General features: G+C 38.5%; 1 protein-coding gene across 1 annotated transcript; it reads right to left on the bottom strand.

Annotated features, from left to right (window-relative positions):
• Positions 1 to 2,758: 2,758 nt before the first annotated feature.
• Positions 2,759 to 3,325, bottom strand: LOC104098250 (uncharacterized). Its single transcript, XM_009604930.2, has one exon. The coding sequence runs from the start codon at positions 3,323 to 3,325 to the stop codon at positions 2,759 to 2,761; it is 567 nt and encodes a 188-aa protein (XP_009603225.2).
• Positions 3,326 to 20,620: the final 17,295 nt, after the last annotated feature.

Raw genomic sequence — 20,620 nt, 5'->3', positions numbered from 1 at the left:
TGATCTGATGGATCAATGGTTCAGATGTGCGTGTGTTTTTTTGTGAGTGGTAAATGGGGTGACGTGACAAACGTTGATCGGTGCGAATAGAGTTACTTGGATTGCCAAGTTGGAAGAGAGGGGCGGACTCGGGCTGGGTATTTCTGGATTGGGCTGTACATTTGGGCTAAAATAATTTAAACAATAGCCATTTTGTACTTGGTTAAGTAATTTCAATCCTAGCCTTTTAGTTTTTAACCCTTTTTAAAAACAATCTATATAAACTTAAAATTTCAATAGAAATATGGTAAAATTATAATTATACGTTACTAATTACTTTAATTAATTATCTATAAATAACACATATTTTGAATTATAGCACTAATTTCAAAATATTAACATAGTAACCTAATTCATTGGAAATTAAGGAGTAATTTTGTCAAATTATAAAACCTATGTAATATATATACAAAAGTTATTATAGTAAATACATTTGTAATTAAACAATATTGTGTGATTAATTTCGAAACTAATATTTAATTTATTTATAAAAATAGATATTCATTAATAAGAAAATACTTTTAAAATATTTATTGTAAATTGTTAAGCATGAATAAATTAATTTTAAAAGGGAGGGTCAAAATTGGCCGTCAACAACTGCCCCTCTTTGACTGGAGACGATGAAAGAGTTTTAGGGGAAAAAAATAGAACCAAAGCCAATTTTGTCCCCAGTTTTAGGCAGGTATTGCATGAAATGATGGTGGTGAATTGCAGGATTGAATAGTTGAAGAATCTGGGAAGATTTAGGAATATTAGGTCGAATTCTGGCTTTGAATTGCTTACATACCTCGAGCTTAACGAGGATCAGGCCTCATGTAGTTCTGGAGTAGGGACTTTAGGGAAGCGGCACTCATGATAGCTTGAATTTTGCGGCCAGAATTGAATGATTCGAAATTTTGAGCTTGTTGTTCATCTTGAGCTGGCATCTTGAGCCCGCTACTAGGTTGGTTGTCCCCATAGCATTATAGTTAGGTCTATTGCTAAGAAGTGGTTCCATGCTGCGGTGTTTGTTCCTGCAAAACAAAATGAAATACACGCATACCAATATATTTTAATGCAGAATATATTAAGATGCGATGCATGAATGATGATGCATGGCTGTCGACAAACCGTTATTTGGGATTGGGATGATGGGATACTTGATCCTGACTCAATTTGTTAGCCAGGCTGTGTACCGTTCCACAACTGTCGGAGAAATTGAAAATTGTCTCCGCTTGTTAGATGAGCTTGATTGGTAAAGTTTGTCTCCGCTTGCTGGGAGAGCTTTGCACTGAGAAATGTATCCGCTTGTTTGGAGAGCTTAATTTGCAGAGTGCGTCTCCACCCTTTGGGAGATCTTTGCACTAAAAAATGTAAAGTAATCTGTGCTCGTGAGCGATTGAAATCATGCCTAAAGCTGCATGAACAAAATGTTAAAACATTCAAGGTAGCAACAAAATGGAATATAAGCATGCCCAAGAGATACTCTTGACTGCGAAGCTAAGTTGCGGCCATCGAGAGGCATAACGTTGGTGATGAGTTTTGCGATTGTCTATTCCATCATTCGTGATTGACGGAGCGGTGCTGGGGATTGCTTTCATTGGCGCAATTTGTGATTTTCTATATACAAGGCTCTAGTTGGAGAAGCTGACGTTCGATTTGTACAAGGCGCTCCGATTGATTGAACTGACAGTTTGCTATATACAAGACATGGATTGGTGAAGCCAATGTGCAATTTGTACAGGATGCTCCGATTGATTGAGCAAGCGGTTTGCTATATACAGGACTTCCATTGGTGAAGCTGGCATCGATTAGGTGAGCAGACGGTTTGCTATTAACAAATTTCCGCATCAGTTGTATGATTCTGAGGATCCTGCAAGAAATTCAAGAGTTAGCTTTAGCTGTGCTCAAAAATTTTAAGTATAAGGGAAGAGAAATAATCTTAGGTAAATGGTGGGTCCGTCATTTGCCTCAGTGTGATCCCAGTGATTCTTTACTCCTTGTTGACCCTGCACTCAAAGAAAACTTCTTAGTGGGGTGGGGGAGGGAGTAGGTTTGCGTCGACCGTGATATTGATTTTCCCCAGCCTTTGATACTATTGTGCCACCGAGTTTAGTAGATGGAACTGATTACTTTATTATATATATTTTGGAAAATATTTTGAAAATAATTGTTTCTTTTAAGGCAAACGCCGTCTATCCAGATTATGACATGTTACAAAAGGTTCCCACACGCGAACGTATTTCTCTGAGAACTTCGTCTAGTTGATGTCGATTTTCCATGGTGTCTCTGACAACGCGGGTATTTGATATTGTGACTGCGTTCTAATTAAGGATAACGTATTACATGGGTTTCCTAAGGTTATGACCGAACCCTTTCATGTTGCCTACGTATCCAAAACGGAATCAGGTCTGGACGTAGTTTGTGGGATAATTGATGAAATGTGATGAAACCACCAAGCCTGATTCAGGCAGCCTACGTATCCAAAATGGAATCAGGCCAGAACGTAGTTCAATTACAAAAGACGAGTGAATTCGATGAGGATTTCCTAAGTATTCATTTATGAGGAAATCATGTCGACGTAGTTCCTGAACAACATACAAAAGATGACATTTGGTTTTTCTATTACAAGAGAAAGGGGGAGAGAAATCGAACCCTATGTGGGTTGCCTACGTATCCCTCTGTGGGAAGTCAGGTTGAACGTAGTTCTGTTACATCAAAATCCTAACTCTATCTATCTTCAGGCATAGTATCTCGTGATTGCGTCAGTGTTGATTGGCTTCGTGCTGACTCTTTTATCCATTTCTGCTAAGATTAGAGATCCACCAGACAGTGCTCTGTGGACCACAAAATGAACTTGCCAGTTTGGTGCAAACTTCCCTTTAGCTTCTTCTTGATGGGGAAAGATTTTCTTTAGAACCAACTGCCCCAGCGTGAATTGGCGAGGCTTCACTCTTTTGTTAAATGCACTAGCCATCCTATTCTGGTATAGCTGTCCATGACATACTGTATCCATTATTTTCTCATCAGTGAGCAAGATCTGTTCTTGCCTGACCCGTATCCATTCTGCATCATCCAATTTTGCTTCTTGAATGACTTTTAAGGACGGTATTTCGACTTCTACGGGTATCACCGCTTCGATGCCGTATACCAACATGTATGGAGTTTCCCCAGTAGATGTTCTCATACTAGTCCGGTAACCTAATAGAGAGAAACGTAACTCCTCGTGACATTGTCTGTGATTGTCCACTATCTTTCGCAAAATCCTCTTGATATTCTTGTTAGCTTCCTCGACTACCCCATTCATTTATGGTCTGTAGGCTGTGGAATTGCGATGGACGATTCTGAACTTCTCTCAGATTTCCCTCATGAGGTCGCTATTAAGGTTGGCGGCATTGTTAGTGATGATAGACTCTAGTATCCCAAATCTACAAATGATGTTGTTCCGGACAAAATCTGCCACTACCTTCTTTGTGACGGCCTTGTAAGTAGATGCCTCGACCCATTTGGTGAAATAGTCTATGGCTACTAAAATGAAATGATGTCCATTTGACGTTGCAGGCTCTATGGATCATATCACGTCTATGCCCCAGGCGGCAAAAGTCCAGGGTGAACCTATTACATTTAGCTCATTTGGTGGAACCCGGATGAAATCTCGGTGAATCTGGCACTGGTGACACTTCTGCATGTAGCAGATGTTGTCGCTTTCCATAGTCATCCAAAAGTATCCAGCTCTCACAATCTTCTTGGCTAACATGAACCCGTTCATGTGGGTTCTGTACGTCCCTGCATATATATCTTCCAACAGTCTGGTTGATTCGGTAATGTCAAGGTAGGTTCGATAATGTCATATACAGGGGGACGTATCGCTCATAAGTAGCAGCATATGCCATAGGTGTATGCTGGTTGGTTGTGAAAGTGACTCCGTCACGAGGGTAATAATAAAGCAAAAGAAAAGAAAAATAAGAAGAAAGAATAAAGAAAAAGAGCAAGAGTCAATTTCTTCATTTATGCGAGCAGGAAACCATATAGAGCAGATAATTCGTGCATTACAGCTAGCGTGTTCCGAAAGATTCGCATGGACCTCTCATTGCTAGCGGTAGGCCTAATTCGCTGATGTTTGATAGACATTTAGACTTGACACATTTAGATCTGAAAGTAGTTTGTTTTCATTGATAATTTGGACTGATACAAGTGGGAAAAAGGATTACATCACAAAGTTGAATGGGCATATACAGTTGCCCTTTTGGAAAGTAAAGAGAGAACTAGGGATAAAGGTACAAAGTAGGGAAATGAGTCGCTTGTTGTGCCCTTCTCTTCTTCTGGCTCCTCTTCCGGATCCTCCTCCGAGTATTCCTCAAACTCTTCTTCGTAATCATTAAATTAAGACTCTTCCTCTGGATCTTCTTCTAGTTCTGTGCTTGACTCTATATGGATGCATTCTACCACTCGATCATCCTTTTCTGCCAGTGGCAACATATAGTCAATGGATCCCGGGACCACATGAGGATGTATTGATGTGGTCACAAGATAGTGTGGTAGGATCTCATTGTAAATCTATAAAGCAACCACCGCATTCTTTAACCAAGTTATATCCTCTCTGCTCGGGGGGGGGGGGGGGGCAGTTCTTCTTCATTAATCCAGACATAGTATTCGAGGGTGCACCATGAATTTTGACCCATAGGCATTGTTACCAGGTGATTCCACTCTTCTTGTTGTTTCTTTATCCTAGGAATTGAGATCTGGCCATTGGAGTCTTTCGCGTACAGTGCCCTTCTTGTGCACAACGGCACATCTTGGATCATCCCAAATTGTCTGAGGACCCGCAAAGGTAAGTATGGTTGAATGCCTTCTAATCCGATCAACACAATGAAGTACTTTTGGGGAGTCCTTAAGATTGCTCTTCCTCCTAACCAAGAGAGTTTCCAGTTGATCCATTCTCCTATCAGATTTGTCAGTGTTTCCCTCCATTTTTCTTGCCCGTGTGGAGAGATCTGGTGCCTCATTCTTTCATTGTGGTTGCAAAGCATATTACTAAGACCTACCAAGTAGTCGATAGTAGACTCCCATTGGAAAAAGTGTTCTGTAGCCCAGATTTGCAGCAGCAAGTTGCATCCTTTGAAAAAATCATATCCTCTGGCACAGACGGATAAAGCTCTCAGCATCTCGGCTAACACCATCGGCACCAAGGTAGCTTGAAGATTGCGGTTGCAGGTTGCCAGGATCACTGCTAACAGGTTGATGTTGATACGGCCCCTTCGCTGTGGGAAAACCAATAACCCCAGCAGTGCCATTGTGAAAGTTATAGGCCTGAGGCTCTCCCATGTCACCTGGTCGCATTTGAACTCCCCTAAATACCACTCGTAACTTTCACGGTGCCCAAACATGTCAAACATTTGGTCGAGGCTCACCCACATGTCCTTGATACTTCTGAGACTTCTTCTATCGGTAAGACCTAGAGCATCCAAGAACCAATAACCGAGTATAGTAACTGGCAGCACTAGTTTCTTTTGTTAAATGGAAAATTTGTAAAACTCGTGACTTCCTCTAATGTCGGTACCAGCTCACAGTCGGCAAATTTGAACACCACTTTAGTTGGATCTCAAAATTCTATCAATAGGTGGGTGAGCACTCTGTCTTCTCAGATGTTCATCAATGCAGTTAATTCCCCTAGGTGCGTCTGTACTTTGTCTCCGTGTTCCCGACGAATATTCTTCCACTACTATTTCAGCTTATGCGGTGCTCCCATTATCATGGTAATTTTAGGGATGTTCTGGTTGATTTTCATTTTTTTAGGTGAGTAGAAGAAAAATATTTGCGTATGTGTCTTCTTCGGATCCATAAGTGTCTTGTCATGTTTGTTTGTCTTTCCACAGAAATTATGCAAGTGGGTGCATTACCCGTTGACATCAGCGTGGCTTTCGTAATTGTGGGCTGGTGCCTAGGACCAACTCACCTAGGGTTTATGCAGTATGACCTATTTTACTAGAGTAGAGTGTTTTCTACTTTTGAATTGGACTGAGAACTGCGAGAAGTTATGTCGGTTGACCCGACAAAGCCATTCTCTTAAACTAAAGAGTTTTGAAAAGAAGGTTTGGAGGAGTGTAAAAGACAACCCTCGCGTGCCATTGTGTGTGATAATGTAAGGCCAAGACTCGATTGGAAAAGATGTGATGATAATACATATAAAGCACTAAAAACAAGGGTGTAGCAGCAATATAGCAAAGTGATCAAAGAGAGCAGGTAATTGTAAAGAGCAAATAAGACATATAAGCATCTAATTGCAGTTTTGATCATAATCAAAGCAATGTACAAATAAATCTAGAAGCTAAATTAGTCTAAATCTGTTAAGGTCAGAACATAAGTGTGGTATCCTCACCAGAGTCTCCATGTTATTACACCCTATTTTGCACTAGTCAAGACAGAATTCAACTTGTGGTATCTCTGTTATAGATGAAAGAGAGTCGTCAACTAATATTTAAAGGTATACTAGGGTACCTATTTAATTACTAAGTGATGTTTTTATTATTAGTCCACTAACCGGTGAGATTATGGATAAGGTTTCTTGTTCTTGTAATGGGAATGTGTTAGGCATCCCTTAGAATCTACCTTAGGTAACTTCATAGGATTTAAACTAAGTTTGGCGATCAACTATTTGTCAAGGCTTTGACTAGTAATAAGGAAGGTCGCTTATTGTATACCTAAGTATAGTATTTATAGAGAGAATGCGGGATTTTAGAAGGATATAAGTTTATGAAGGGATACATAAGAGATGTTAAAAGAGTCTTGAAATTGGTAAGTGGTATAGATTTTTATAAGTTTATAAAAGGGATTGAGTTATGAAAATACTTTGATTTGGGGGATGGCTATATATACAATGCTAAAGGGGCATTTGTGAAAAAGCATATCTAGAATTTACCTTAGATTTGAATGGTTTTTAAAGAAGGGGTTATTTACCAAAAAAATGATTAAGGGCGATAGTTTCTTAGATGTTCTGATTTTCCTTTTGAAAATGAAGCTGAAATCTGATTCTTCCTTTTGAAATAGAGCTGTTGTTTCTTTAAGTTATGGATTTTTAAAATCTTTAACGGAAAGAAGGGTGAGTGAAAACATAGTAATGAGCGAGCAGATTAGAACTAGCGAACTAAGGATCTACTATTAGCTAATTTCCTTTTTTTTCCTCCATTGTTTTAGACTTGCCTAAGTTTACATGATACTAAAGCATGAAAGAAAAACATGTGTTCTACTATATGAGTGTTATGTACATGAGAGATAAATAATAATAAATACATAATAAATACAACTAACATTAAACTAGTAGAAATAATAAACTAAATTAACGAGATAGCAATAATGATAAAGGAGTTGAGGAAAAGAGGACTGGACTATGTGATTGGGCCTTAAGAAGACAGGCCCAGCAGCGAAGAGACGCGGATACAAGCTGACTTTGGACTCCTCGATGAGATGCAATAAAGCTGGAGATGGGCCTGAGTTCATCATGAACTCAGAGTCCCAAACAAATGTACATGTGAAAGAATAGGAAAGTCATTAGACATATATCTAGTATATTTAGCATATTTTAACTACGGATCATTCTTTGATGTACATGATAAATACATAAACAGTTAATTAAAGCAAGAACAAGATTAATATGGTAGAGGAAATCATACATTAATGTGTTGGCTTTACTTAGCAAATAATTGACATTGGAAACCTTTCGTTGTCGTTAAAGACTAAACCCTTAATGTCACGACCCAATTTCTCCTATAAGCCGTGATGGCGCCCAACGTTACTGCTAGGCAAGCCAACAGTGAACTAACCATGTGATTGTTTCTTTTAACATCTTAGAAATAGCTGATATTTTTATTAGTGCATAAATAGGAAGTAAAAGTTTAAATAAAATGAGAGATAAATAATTTTAAGAGCAAATGAGATGAGTAAATATCCAAAAATCATCATGTGTCTACTAGCATAATTTCCAAGACCTGGTGCCAAAAGTGTATGAGCTACTAGTAGAATATATAAAAGAAAATACGACACTACTATCTAAAGTGAAATAGACAGAAAGTAAAAGCAAAAGGAAAGCTTCGGGTGCTGCAGAACGGGCTCGGAAAGCAGCTCATCGCAAAGTCTCGTGGAAATCAAGGGTACGCGCCAGACTGATAGCCAGATGCACCTGCCTCAAATCCTATACAATTAGTGCAAAAGTGGAGCGTGAGTACATATACAACATGTACCCAGTAAGCATCTAGCCTAACCTCAAAGAAGTAGTGACAAGGGGTCGACTTTGACACTTACTATGGTCTAACTATAAAATACCAATGTTATAATTTAAGCATGAACTATATAAACACAACTGAAAACTCAATGACAGGAAATAAATAAACAATTCTTTCACTAATAGTAAATCCCAAATTAATTTCGATCATTAACAAATTAATCTTTCAAGCCAATGGGACAATATCAATTATAATTGGGCTCCATGGATTATTACGCACGAATTATGCCGAGGTCGTACGGCCCGATCTAACATATAAATATATAAACTATGCATTGCCGAGGGTCGAACGGAATGAACCATAGATGTATCTATTCTACTGCCGAGGCGTTCGGCCGGCTCCACAAGAAGAGAAAACAACCGATTCAAAGATTATTAGGAGGCTAATACTCAGAGAAAGCACCAATTCTTAACGGTCAAGTAACCCGTCAAAAACTCAAGTAAATGAAATTCGACCTTTTACAATTCCCCTATCAAGTCCTAATATGAATTAAGCACTTAAATTAACAAGTAGGGTACAAATATCACAAGTATAACATGATTTGGGTCCTAAATTACCTTGACATAAGCATAATTAGTAGCTACACACGGACTCTCGTCACCTCATGCGTACGTAGCCCGCACAAATAGAAGCACATATTAATTCAATTCACCTATGGGGATAATTCCCTCTTACAAGGTTAGAAAAGAGACTTACCTCGTCTCAAAGCTTGCTTTCCGGTCCACAAATGTGCTTTAAACCCTCAATTCGGTGCCAAAAGACTCTAAACTAGTCAGATGTTATATAAAATCATCAATAGATGTTCAAACGTTCATATCCTAACTATTAAAGTGATCACCCAACCCCAATTGAAAAATTTATAATATTCACCCCGGGTCCACGTGCCCAGATTCCGAAAATATTTGATGAAAGTTGTTACCCATAACCTCATAAACTCAAATATATAATTTTCGCTAAATTCCATAACCATTTTTCGTGGTTAAATCTCATTTTTTAATCAAAACCTAAGTTTTTTTTATCTAAACCCATGATTTCACAAATTTGACATGTTAAATCTACCAATACTCTATGTATTTAACTCACATTGTGTAGAATTTACTTACCTCAAGGTGTTATGTGGAAATCCCTCTCTAAGAGGTCCAAAAATTGCCCAAGGAATGAAATAAACGAGCTCAAAATGCCTAAGTCCTGTGTTAAATAAACCATTCTGCCCCAGCGATTTTTCGTTATGCGGCTCCCATCTGCGGAAAGGGCCTCCCAGATGCGGTCCTTACCCTCAGCCTGCTACCTCACTTTTGCGACCAGCGGCTCACTTCTATGAGACCGCTTCTGCGGTGCATGCGTCGCACCTGTGACCTCAGTCCACTCCTGCGATGGCCTTCTTCGCACAGACTTGGTCGAAGCCCCATAAAACAGACTCGCTCGCAGACTCGGAACACATACAATAACAACAAACTAAGAATCACGCTTCAAACCAAATTGGATCAACTTATGAACTTCAAGTTCTTCCAACTTACTCCGAAAGCACTGAATCCTACTTAAACTACTCGGAATGACACCAAATTTTGCGTGCAAGTCTTAAATCACCATACGGAATTATTTTTGATCTCAGAATCCCATTTGGACCTCGATAACACCAAAACCTACTCCAAACCAAACTTAAAGAACTTTAAAACCTTCAAAGATCCAACTTTCACTATTAGGCGCCGAAATGCTCCTGGGTCATCCAAAACCCGATACGAACATACGCCCAAGTCCGAAATTATCATACGAACCTATTGGAATCATGAAATCCTGATTCCGAGGTAGTTTGCTCAAAACGTTGATCAAAGTCAAACTTAGCCATTTTTGCCAACCTTAAGGAACCAAATGTTCTGATTTCAACCCGAACCCTTCCAAATCTCTAACTAACTATCCCCGCAAGTCATAAAATAGTAAAAGCATGTACGGGGAGTCTTATTTAGGTGAATGGGGTTCTTGAAAGCAAAATGACTAGTCGGTTCGTTATACTTAAAGAACTAAATGTGTCAATAAATTAAGAGCTAAGGAGGGAACCCCACTCGATATTGATGCTCCTTTTGGATCCCTCGACACTTCAAAGTTCCCAAGGGAATCGAGGCCCAGGTCAATTCTTGTGCCGGGGAGGGAAGCCCAACCTAGAGTCGAACTGCGCTCCCATATACCCCTTAATCACAAATTACATGTTTTCCTTACGGGTTTAAGTGCCAATGAGGCCCTTCCAATGCAAACTAAGTACTAAAGTATTAACTACCACGAAATATATACTTTCCTCTTAATGAAAATAACACAAGAAAATATAGATTATTATTAATACTAAATAGGGAACTACATATCAAGGAGATCTAAAGGGGGAGAGGCTGAGTTCAAAGTGCACATAGATAAAAAGAGGTTTCATAATCACATCATTGCAGGAATGAGTAATTAAAGCATAACATATTCAAATAGGTATTAATGTTCATCACTTGGAAAGTTAAAGAAATCAAGGCAGACTCAAACCAACAGTCATAGTCAGCAATTGTTTCAGAGTAATTATCAAGTCCATGGGATTGAACTCTCATCATGATTATAAACTCACAGATTTAAACATGGGGATCCTTAAGGTCTCAACAGGGTCATGCTTTTAACAATGTTAGTAAGTCATCATGTTCAGACAATGTCAACAAACAGACTTTATAAGATTTGAGAGTCAAACTTAGTATTGGATTAACAGTGAGGAGAAGGGCTGAACATAATTCAAGACAAAACATGGTGTTACAGAGTTAAAGTAGGGATACTAGTAACATTTAATCAATTACACATAGGCAGGGTGAATGAAACAGTGATCTCACATAAGCAGGGGAACATTGCACATTAGAGAACAAATTACAAAATCAGACCAACATGGTAATAAAGAAAGGATATGGAAAACATTGTATCAAAACAAGTTCAAACTCAAACATAAATCTAATTTAGCATATAGGTATGAAGTGACCAAACTTCAGTTCCTAAAGCTATCAATTGGTCATAAAAGTATGCCTAAATCCCTTCTTCATGAGAGGTAAGTTAACTATAGATACATGCAAACTTTACAAAAAATCAACAGGGGCTCAAAAGATTAAGGACAAGGATGTATTGCACATGTGTGTGAAGATCTCAAGTGATTATGGAACAAACAAACTTAGTTATGCAACAATTACTAGTTGACTTTATCCAAATAAAATCATGACTTACACTAAGAAGAAGAGAATAGTCTGACCTTAATAGAAGAAGACAACTTGCTGCAAATAAGATAGTTTCCTATGCATACAACAATTGAGCATGGTCATGAGAAAGTTATAGTGATAGCTCAAATATCACTCTCAGAGTTAACAGGTACAGATACAGGGAGAAAAGGCATCTAAACACTCAGACGTTTTCAACTTAGTTAAGTGACATGGACATATTGAATTTTTCAAGTGTATATCAGTTAAGATTTACTAAATATGAACTTGATCATAAACAAGTGAGATGCACAGAATAATATGCAGAAATGAACATTATAACAGTATCATTGGTGAAAGTAAAAGCATGAACATGATTGGTTTAACAATGATAATAGTCAAACAGAGTAAGGACCATGCTCAGAGATAGTTTAATAATAAAAAAATACAGGTAGACAAGAAGATATTTAGACATTGTAAGTTCAAGCTTAAGGTTAAGAAGCAGGGGAAGATAAGTCATCTTAATAATATTCTCAGGTACAAACTCAACTTCAAAGTTCACAAAATTACAGAGGTGTAACGAGACAGAGATAATTTTACTGCAAGTTAATGGAAATTATGAAGTTCATACTGAACATAAACACACAAGAGCTTAGACATGGAAACTACTAGAAAATAGAGATCAACAGGTATTATTTATGACTTAATCGATTATCCCTTAAGGAATCATAACAGAACAGGCTAAACACAAGCAATCATTAAATTAACAAATATCAACATGTTGACCACACATAAAATATTAACAATCTACAGAACCTAACTTGACATATCTAAATAATTCAAAAAGATAAACAAAGAGAAAAGGGAGAGAGAGATGCTGACCATCTCAAGAGCGACAGACCAAATGAATTCCTTTGTTGCTCAAGATCACAGGACTTTCAAGCTCGAACCAGCAAAAGAAACTCGGCAAAAGAGAGAAAACAGTAAAATACCTAAGACCAGGAAGCTTAATGTTCTTAGTATTTTGCTCTTAGTGTGTTCAGTGTTAGATTTTCTTGGTGTGTCTCTATGTTATATGAGAGCATTGAAGACCTACTTTTATAGCGTCATTCAATGCCTCTAGAGTTTCAGATTTCAAATTAAGATAGTGGAGAGTGACAAAGAGTTGATGATGTGAGCATAGTCGGGTAAAATCAGAGATAACAGAGGGGAAATCATTGTTTGAGTCTACCTAAGTGGAAAGGTATGAGAGGCTGAACGTTGAAGTACAAGGAACCACCGGTCAGAACCCTAATACCCAGAGGTCATTACGTTTGACCTCTGGGTGTCGAATATTGATGAAGAAGCCAGCTAACCTGTCCTGCGTGCTTTGATTTGAAAAGACAAAACAAGGAATCAGGCAAATTTGAAGGTTGACATTTGGGGGTATGATTTCTTCAATTAGGGTTTTGAAATTGAAAGGCAAAAATGGAAAGAACAATGGGACCAAGAGTGCAGGAATAAAAGGAAAAACCATGCATGCTATGGATTTGAAAGGTTACTAGCGATTTGAAGTTGCACCTCTAAGTTTAGGGTTTCAGAATTTAGGTGGTTTGAATTTGTGATTGAAAAAAGGGAATGTTAAGCGAGAATCGCAGACAAGGAAGACATGATGGATGATTTCTTGATAGGTTCGTGGCCTTGCACCAATTTGTACAAGGCTCGGGTGATTGATGGGTCTGTAGGCTCGAGTGAGAAGAGAGAAGAAAAGAAAAGGGGGAGGTGAGGCAGCTGAGTAATGTGAAAATGAATTAGGATTTGGGGGAATAGGGGTCCGTCTCTAGGTTAATGTTGAGAGATAGAATACGGACCATTGGATTTGGTGATCAACGACCTTGGAATTTCTGGTATTTAGGATATTTTAGAAAGAATTTTAAGGGCCATAGGATTAAGAGGTTTGAACGGTGGAGATGGGGTCTTTCAGCAGCTATTTTTTAAAAATCAAAGAAAAATCAGAGATTAAATGGGAGCCGTTGATCAGATGGATCAACGGTTCAGATATGTGTGTTTGTTTTGTGAGTGGTAAAGGGGGTGACGTGGAAAACGCTAATCGATTTGATTAGAATTACTTGGATTGCCAAGTTTGTAGAGAGGGGGTGGACTTGGGCTGAGTATTTCCGAATTGGGATGTACATTTTGGGCTAAAATAATTTAATAAATAGTCATTTTCTACTTGTTTAAGGAATTGCAATTGTAGCCTTTTAGTTTTTATCCCTTTTTAAAATCAATATAAATAAACTTAACAATTTCAATAAAAATATGATAAAATTATAATTATACGCTACTAATTATTTTAATTAATTATCTATAAATAAAATATATTTTGAATTATAGCACTATTTTCAAAATTTTAACATAGTAACCTAATTCATTGGAAATTAAGGAGTAATTTTGTCAAATTATAAAATCTATGTAATGTATATACAAAAGTTATTATAGTAAATACATTTGTAATTACACAATATTAGTAATATATGATTAATTTTGAAACTAATACTTAATTCACTTATAAAAATAAATATTCATTAATAGAAAAATACTTTTAAAATATTTATTGTAAAATGTTAAGCGTGAATAAATTAATTTTAAAAAGGAAGGTCAAAATTGATCGTCAACACATGTTATATCTTTTATTCGTCATGTCTACTATCACATGCTTTATTTGAAGTTGTCGCTACATGTCACATTCTTTACTTATCGAGTTTGCTCTTATAGCATTATTTGAAATTGTTATCACTTTTATCATTATGTGATTTCTTTTATTGTGGAGTTACTCTTAGTTGAAATTATTGTTACATAATATCCTTTTGTTGCCGGGTTATTCTCATGCATTTAGACGTAGTGCTAGTTCGTGCCATCTCTTTCATTGTTAGTCTATTCATATACTATAATCCGAAGTTTGCCATTTCATAGAAATACTTTCACTATTGAGTTTATCCTTAGACAATTAATTGTGTTTGAGGTTATTGAAAGCCATTAATCTATTTTAATTAAAGTTATGTTTAAAGGGGGTGTTGTTCCATGTTGAGTTACTTTCCCGTTCATTTTTGTTTATTGAGATTCTACACACATTGTGTTGAGTAGTGGGCTATTTGTTGTGTAAATATTGATATTGTTGGATCTTTGGAAAGGTTGTGGCCTATGGGCACTTGTGATACGAGTTGATATATCGTGTTGTTGTGATGTTAGCACAAGTGAATTGTTGTGTGGTTTGGTTGTTGTTATGCGGAGTATAAGGGTGGCATTTCACTGTTGTTGTTATGCGGGGCATAAGGGCGGCATCTCACTGTTGTTGAATGTATGAAGTGATACTGGTGGCTATTGTGTTATTGTCCGGGTGGAGCGATAAGAGTGGCTATTATACGGAGTGATACGGGTGGCTATCGGAGTGATACGGGTGGAAAATAATATTTAGACCGGAGTGATACGGGTGGCAATGTCAGGGATGATGTGTGATGGCTTGGGTACATTGTGTTAGTGATTTTCGTGTGATGGTGTGCTTTTCCATGTGTATGTCGTACACCTTACATGATTTGTTGAGTTGCTTCGATGAGCTACTCGATGTCTTTGATATTAATTGTGGACTTGGGCTACAGTAGTACACTCGCACAAGCATACACCGTAGCATGCCACTTATACTAGCTCAGGAGTATGAAGCTTGACATTTATTGTCACGACCCGAAATTCCCACCTTCGGGACCATGAAGGCACATAATATTTCACTTGCTAGGCAAGCCAACATTAGAGTAATCTTAACCATTTTTAAAAAAAAATCAAATTAAACAGAAGTCAATTACTGAAATAACGTGTGGAATACCATAACAACCGACGCACGAGCTACTAGAATAATACAAATAAAAGTCTGAATAAATTTCAAGTTGTTTGAAAGATAATATACAGCGAAGATAAAGTAGAAGGGAACTTCAGAACTGCGGACGCTGTGCAGTTATACTTCAAGTCTTCTCTGGGTAGCTGAATCCGAGCAAGTCTATGGTACGCCGTTGGGACCAACTCCAAAATCTGCACAAGAAGTGCCGAGTGTGGTATGAGTACAACCGACCCCATGTACTCCATAAGTGTTGAGCCTAACCTCGACGAAGTAGTGACGAGGCTATGACAAGACACGTACGTAAATAACCTGTGCAAGTATATATATATACGAAGCAATATTGAACACATTAATTAGAAAATTTTACAAATTTTGGAGGGAACATGTGAAGGGAAATTGTATAAAACTTTTCAGCCAGGGAAGTGTCATGTAGTAGCCAAATAACTCACCAACAACAAAATAGGTAGCTAAAATATTAAAAGGGCACGGTACCACCCTTTGTGTTTTTACTCTCATTCTTCCCATGAAATGATAAATAAATAATATGAATGGCACGACATCACCTTTCGTGCTTTAACTCTCTTTCTTGCCACAATATGATGAATAAATAATTTAAATGGCACGGCATCACCCTTCGTGCTTTGACTCTCTTCTTCATTTTATAAATCAATAAATAATAATGTGAAAATGGCACAACACCACCCTTCGTGCTTTTACACTCTTCCTCGCCATAAAAATAATAATATAAATAGTATAAATGGCACGACATCACCCTTCGTGCTTTTACACTCTTCCTTACCATGAAAATGATAATATAAATTTGGAAGAGTATTTAAATGCAGGGATCCATACTTATCAATCAATTTAATACCAGAATACCGACCTCACCTTCCAAATATTCAACAATAATTATATTGGCAATAATTTCATGAGAGATGATATACCAATAACCTCGCTTTGCAACCAACTCAGGATTTCAATAACCCTCTGCCTCGTGAATTGGTGTCTGAATGCCTCGAATATAGTCACAAAAAGTTCAATATACTCAATACGAATTATAGAAACCAATTCTATATGAAAATACTAAATTTTCCAATAAAAATCTGAATCTCAATTCAAAAATCAATAATGGGGACCACGTCTCGAAACCCGACAAAAAGTTACAAAATGTGAATGCCCATTCAACCACGAGTCCAACCATACAAATTTTACCAAATTCGTACATCAACTCGACATTCAAATCCCCAAATCTTATTTTCAAATCCCTAGGCCCAAATCCTCGAATTTTACCTCAAAAACACGTAATCTAGTCGGAATAATCGATGGTAATTCTATTTGGACTAACAATGATCACAGGTGACTTACCTAAAGTTTTCTAGTGAATTCTCGCTCAAAATTCGCCTCAACCCGTGTTGGAAATGTCCAAAATGACAAAAATTGTCGGAACCCTCTATTTTTGTAATCTGTCTAGTGCCTTCGCACATGCGGACACTTAACCACATCTGCGGTTCTGCTTTTGCGGAGAATCCACCGCATCTGCGATTCTTGCCAAGCCTGGCCTTCCTCCACTTCTGCGGACTCGCTTCTGCGAGAAGCAGTCCGCTTCTACGGTCACACGCGCATCTGCAGTCGACAAGCCGCTTCTGCGGCCTCGCAAATGCGGCAAAGGCTCCGCACTTGTGCACACCGACTTGCCCCTTCCCACTCCGCTTCTGCGAGCCTAAACTGGATTCTACGAGATCGCACCTGCGAGATAGTTTTCGCAAGTGCGATTGCATCGGTAGGCAGCAAATTCCCAGCTTTGTTCTAAGTCCAAATTTGATCCGTTAACAATCCGAAACTCACCCGAGGCCCCCGGGACCTCAACCAAATATACCAATAAGTCCTAAAACATCATAGGGACCTACTCCGGGTCTCAAATCAACGTCAAAACTACAATTTGCACCTCGATTCGAACTTAATGAATCTATTAAAATTTGAATTGTAAAACTCGTGCCGAAACGTCAAAACAGTCCGGAATGACCTAAAATTTTGCATGTAAGTCTCAAATGACATAACGGAGCTATTCCAACTTTTGAAATCAAAATTCGAGCCCGATATCAATAAAAGTCAATTTGTGGTCAAACTTAATCGGGTCTCAAATCATGTCGAACAACGTCAAAACTATAATTTGCACCTCGATTCGAACTTAATGAATCTATGAAAATTTCAATTCTAAAACTCGCGCCGAAATGTCAAAACAGACCGGAATGACCTAAATTTTTGCATGTAAGTCCCAAATGACATAACAGAGCTATTCCAACTTTCGGAATCAAAATCCGAGACAGATATCAATAAAAGTCAATTTGTGGTCAAACATTAAAATCTTTAAGCTTTAAAATTTCTAATTTTCAATAAATGGCGACAACTCGAGATAGGGACCTCCAAATTGAATTCCGGGCATACGCCTAAGTCCCAAATTACAATACGGACCTACTGGGTCCGTCAAAACACATATCCGGGTTTGTTTAATCAATTTTAAATGGAATTAATTTTTAATCAATTTGTCAAAAATATTTTAATCAATTTTTCACATAAAAGCTTTTCGAAAAATATATGGACTGCGCACGCAAGTCGAGGAATGCTAAATGGTACTATTCGAGGTCTCGGAGCACAAAATTGAATGTTATATTTAAAGATGACCTGTCGGGTCATCACATTCTCCGCCTCTAAAACATCATTCATCCTCGAACGGAATTAGAAAAAGTAACTGGGCTGGTGAAAAGGTGTGGATATCTACTCCGCATGTCCGACTTGGACTCCCAGGTAGATGCTTCAATCGGCTGACCTCTCCATTGTATTTTAACTATTGGATAACTCTTAGACCTTAATTGTCGGACCTGCCGGGCTAGAATAACTACCGGCTCTTGGACTGAGGTGAAATCTAACACATGAGATGGATCACCATTATATTTTTGTAGCATAGTCACATGGAACACCGGATGAACCGCTGATAAACTATGTGGTAGTGCAAGCATGTAGGCTACTTCTCCCACCCTTTCAAGAATTTCAAAGGGTCCGATAAACCTTGGGCTCAACTTGACCATCTTTCCGAATCTCATTACACCTTTCACAGGTGAAACCCGGAGCAATACTCTTTCTCCTGCCATGAAAATATCATGGACCTTACAGTTAACATAACTCTTTTGCCTAGACTGAGCTGTGCGAAGTCGATCCTGAATAACCTTGACCTTATCCAAGGCATCTTGTACCAAATCAGTACCCAACAACCGAGCCTCTCCCGGTTCAAACCAGCCAACTGGCGAACGACATCGCCTCCCATATAATTCTTCATACGGAGCCATCTGAATGCTCGACTAGTAGCTTTTATTATAGGCAAACTCTGCACGTGGAAAGAACTGATCCTAAAAGTGCGAATAGTGTGCTCTTACTGTCCACAAGCGCGAAGCATATCTTCCAATATATGAATAGTGCACTCCGATTGTCCGTCTGTCTGTGGATGAAATGTTGTACTCAACTCAACCCACGTGCCTAACTCACACTGTACAGTCCTCCAGAAGTGCGATGTGAACTGCGTACCTTGATCAGAAATATTAGAACCGGGCACACCGTGAAGGCGGATAATATAGAAGATGTAATCTCCTCTAACCGCTCTGAAGAATAGGTAACTGCTACTGGAACAAAATGGGATGACTTGGCCAACCTGTCCACAATGTCCCATATTGCCTCGAACTTTCTCTAAGTTCGTGGGAGCCCAATAACAAAATCCATAGTGATACGCTCCCACTTCCACTCAAGAATTTCTAACTTCTTAAGCAAACCACCAGGTCTCCGATACTCGTACTTAGCTTGCTAACAATTTAAACATTGAGCTACATATCCAACTATATCCTTCTTCATTCTCCTACACCAATAATATTGCCGCAAATCTTCATACATTGGGCGGTACCAGGATGAATAGAATGTCGGGAACTGTGGGCCTCATCAAGAATTAATTCACGAAGCCCATCCATATTAGGCACACAAATACAACCATGCATCCGCAGAACTCCATCACCGCCACAACAACCTACTTTGCACCACCGTGCCACACCATGTCCTTAAGGACAAGCAAATAAGGATCGTCATATTATCGCTCTCTGATGTTCTCATATAAAGAAGACCGAGCGGCTGTGCAAACTAGAACCCGACTGTGCTCCGAAACATCTAAACTCACGAACTGATTGGCCAAAGTCTGAACATCTGCAGCTAACGGCCTCTCACCAACTGGAATATACACAAGGTTGCCCATACTCACAACCTTTCTACTCAAAGCATCGGCCACCACATTAGCCTTTCTGGGATAATACAAAATGGTGATATCATAGTCTTTCAACAGCTCCAACCATCTTCTCTTCCTCAAATTGAGATCTTTTTGTTTGAACAGATAATGTAGACTATGATGATCAGTGAATACCTCACACAAGACACCGTAAAGGTAGTGCCTCCAAATCTTCAGCGCATCAACAATGGCTGCCAATTCTAAGTCAAGAACAGGGAAATTCTTTTCATGAACCTTCAGCTGCCGCGACGCATATGCAATCACCCTGCCATCTTGCATTAATACTGCACCAAGCCCAATATGAGATGCATCACAATATACCGTATAAGATCCTGAACCTGTGAGCAATACCAACACTGACTCCGTAGTCAAAGCAGTCTTGAGCTTCTAAAATCTCAACTCACACTCGTCTGACCATCTGAATGGGGCACCCTTCTAGATCAATTTGGTCAGTGGGGCTACTATGGATGAAAACCCCTCAACAAACCGACGATAATTACCTGCCAAACCCAGGATATTCCAGATCTCTGTAGCTGAAGTAAGTCTAGGCCAATTCTGAACTGCCTCAATCTTCTTAGGATCCACTTTTATGCCTTCTGTCGATACAACATGCCCCAAATAGGCAACTGAGTCTAACCAAAATTCACATTTCGAAAATTTGGCATATAACTGATTATTCTTCAAAGTCTGAAGCACAATCTGAAGATGCTGCTCATGATCCTCTTGACTACTGGAGTAAATCAAGATATCATCAATGAATATGACCACAAAAAAATCCATATAGGGTTTGAACATCCGATTCATCAAATCCATAAATAATGTTGGGGCATTTGTCAGCCCAAATTACATCACTAGGAATTCGTAATGCCCATACCAAGTCCGAAAAGTTGTCTTAGGGACATCATATGCCCTAATCTTCAATTGATGGTAACTA

Source organism: Nicotiana tomentosiformis, chromosome 12 (assembly GCF_000390325.3).
Source record: "Nicotiana tomentosiformis chromosome 12, ASM39032v3, whole genome shotgun sequence".
NCBI lineage: Eukaryota > Viridiplantae > Streptophyta > Magnoliopsida > Solanales > Solanaceae > Nicotiana > Nicotiana tomentosiformis.
This window is presented reverse-complemented; position numbering and strand designations above follow the sequence as displayed.

Coding starts and splice junctions, on each gene's coding strand:
- LOC104098250 (XM_009604930.2), bottom strand. CDS start 3,325: ATGAATGGGGTAGTCGAGGAAGCTAACAAGAATATCAAGAGGATTTTG.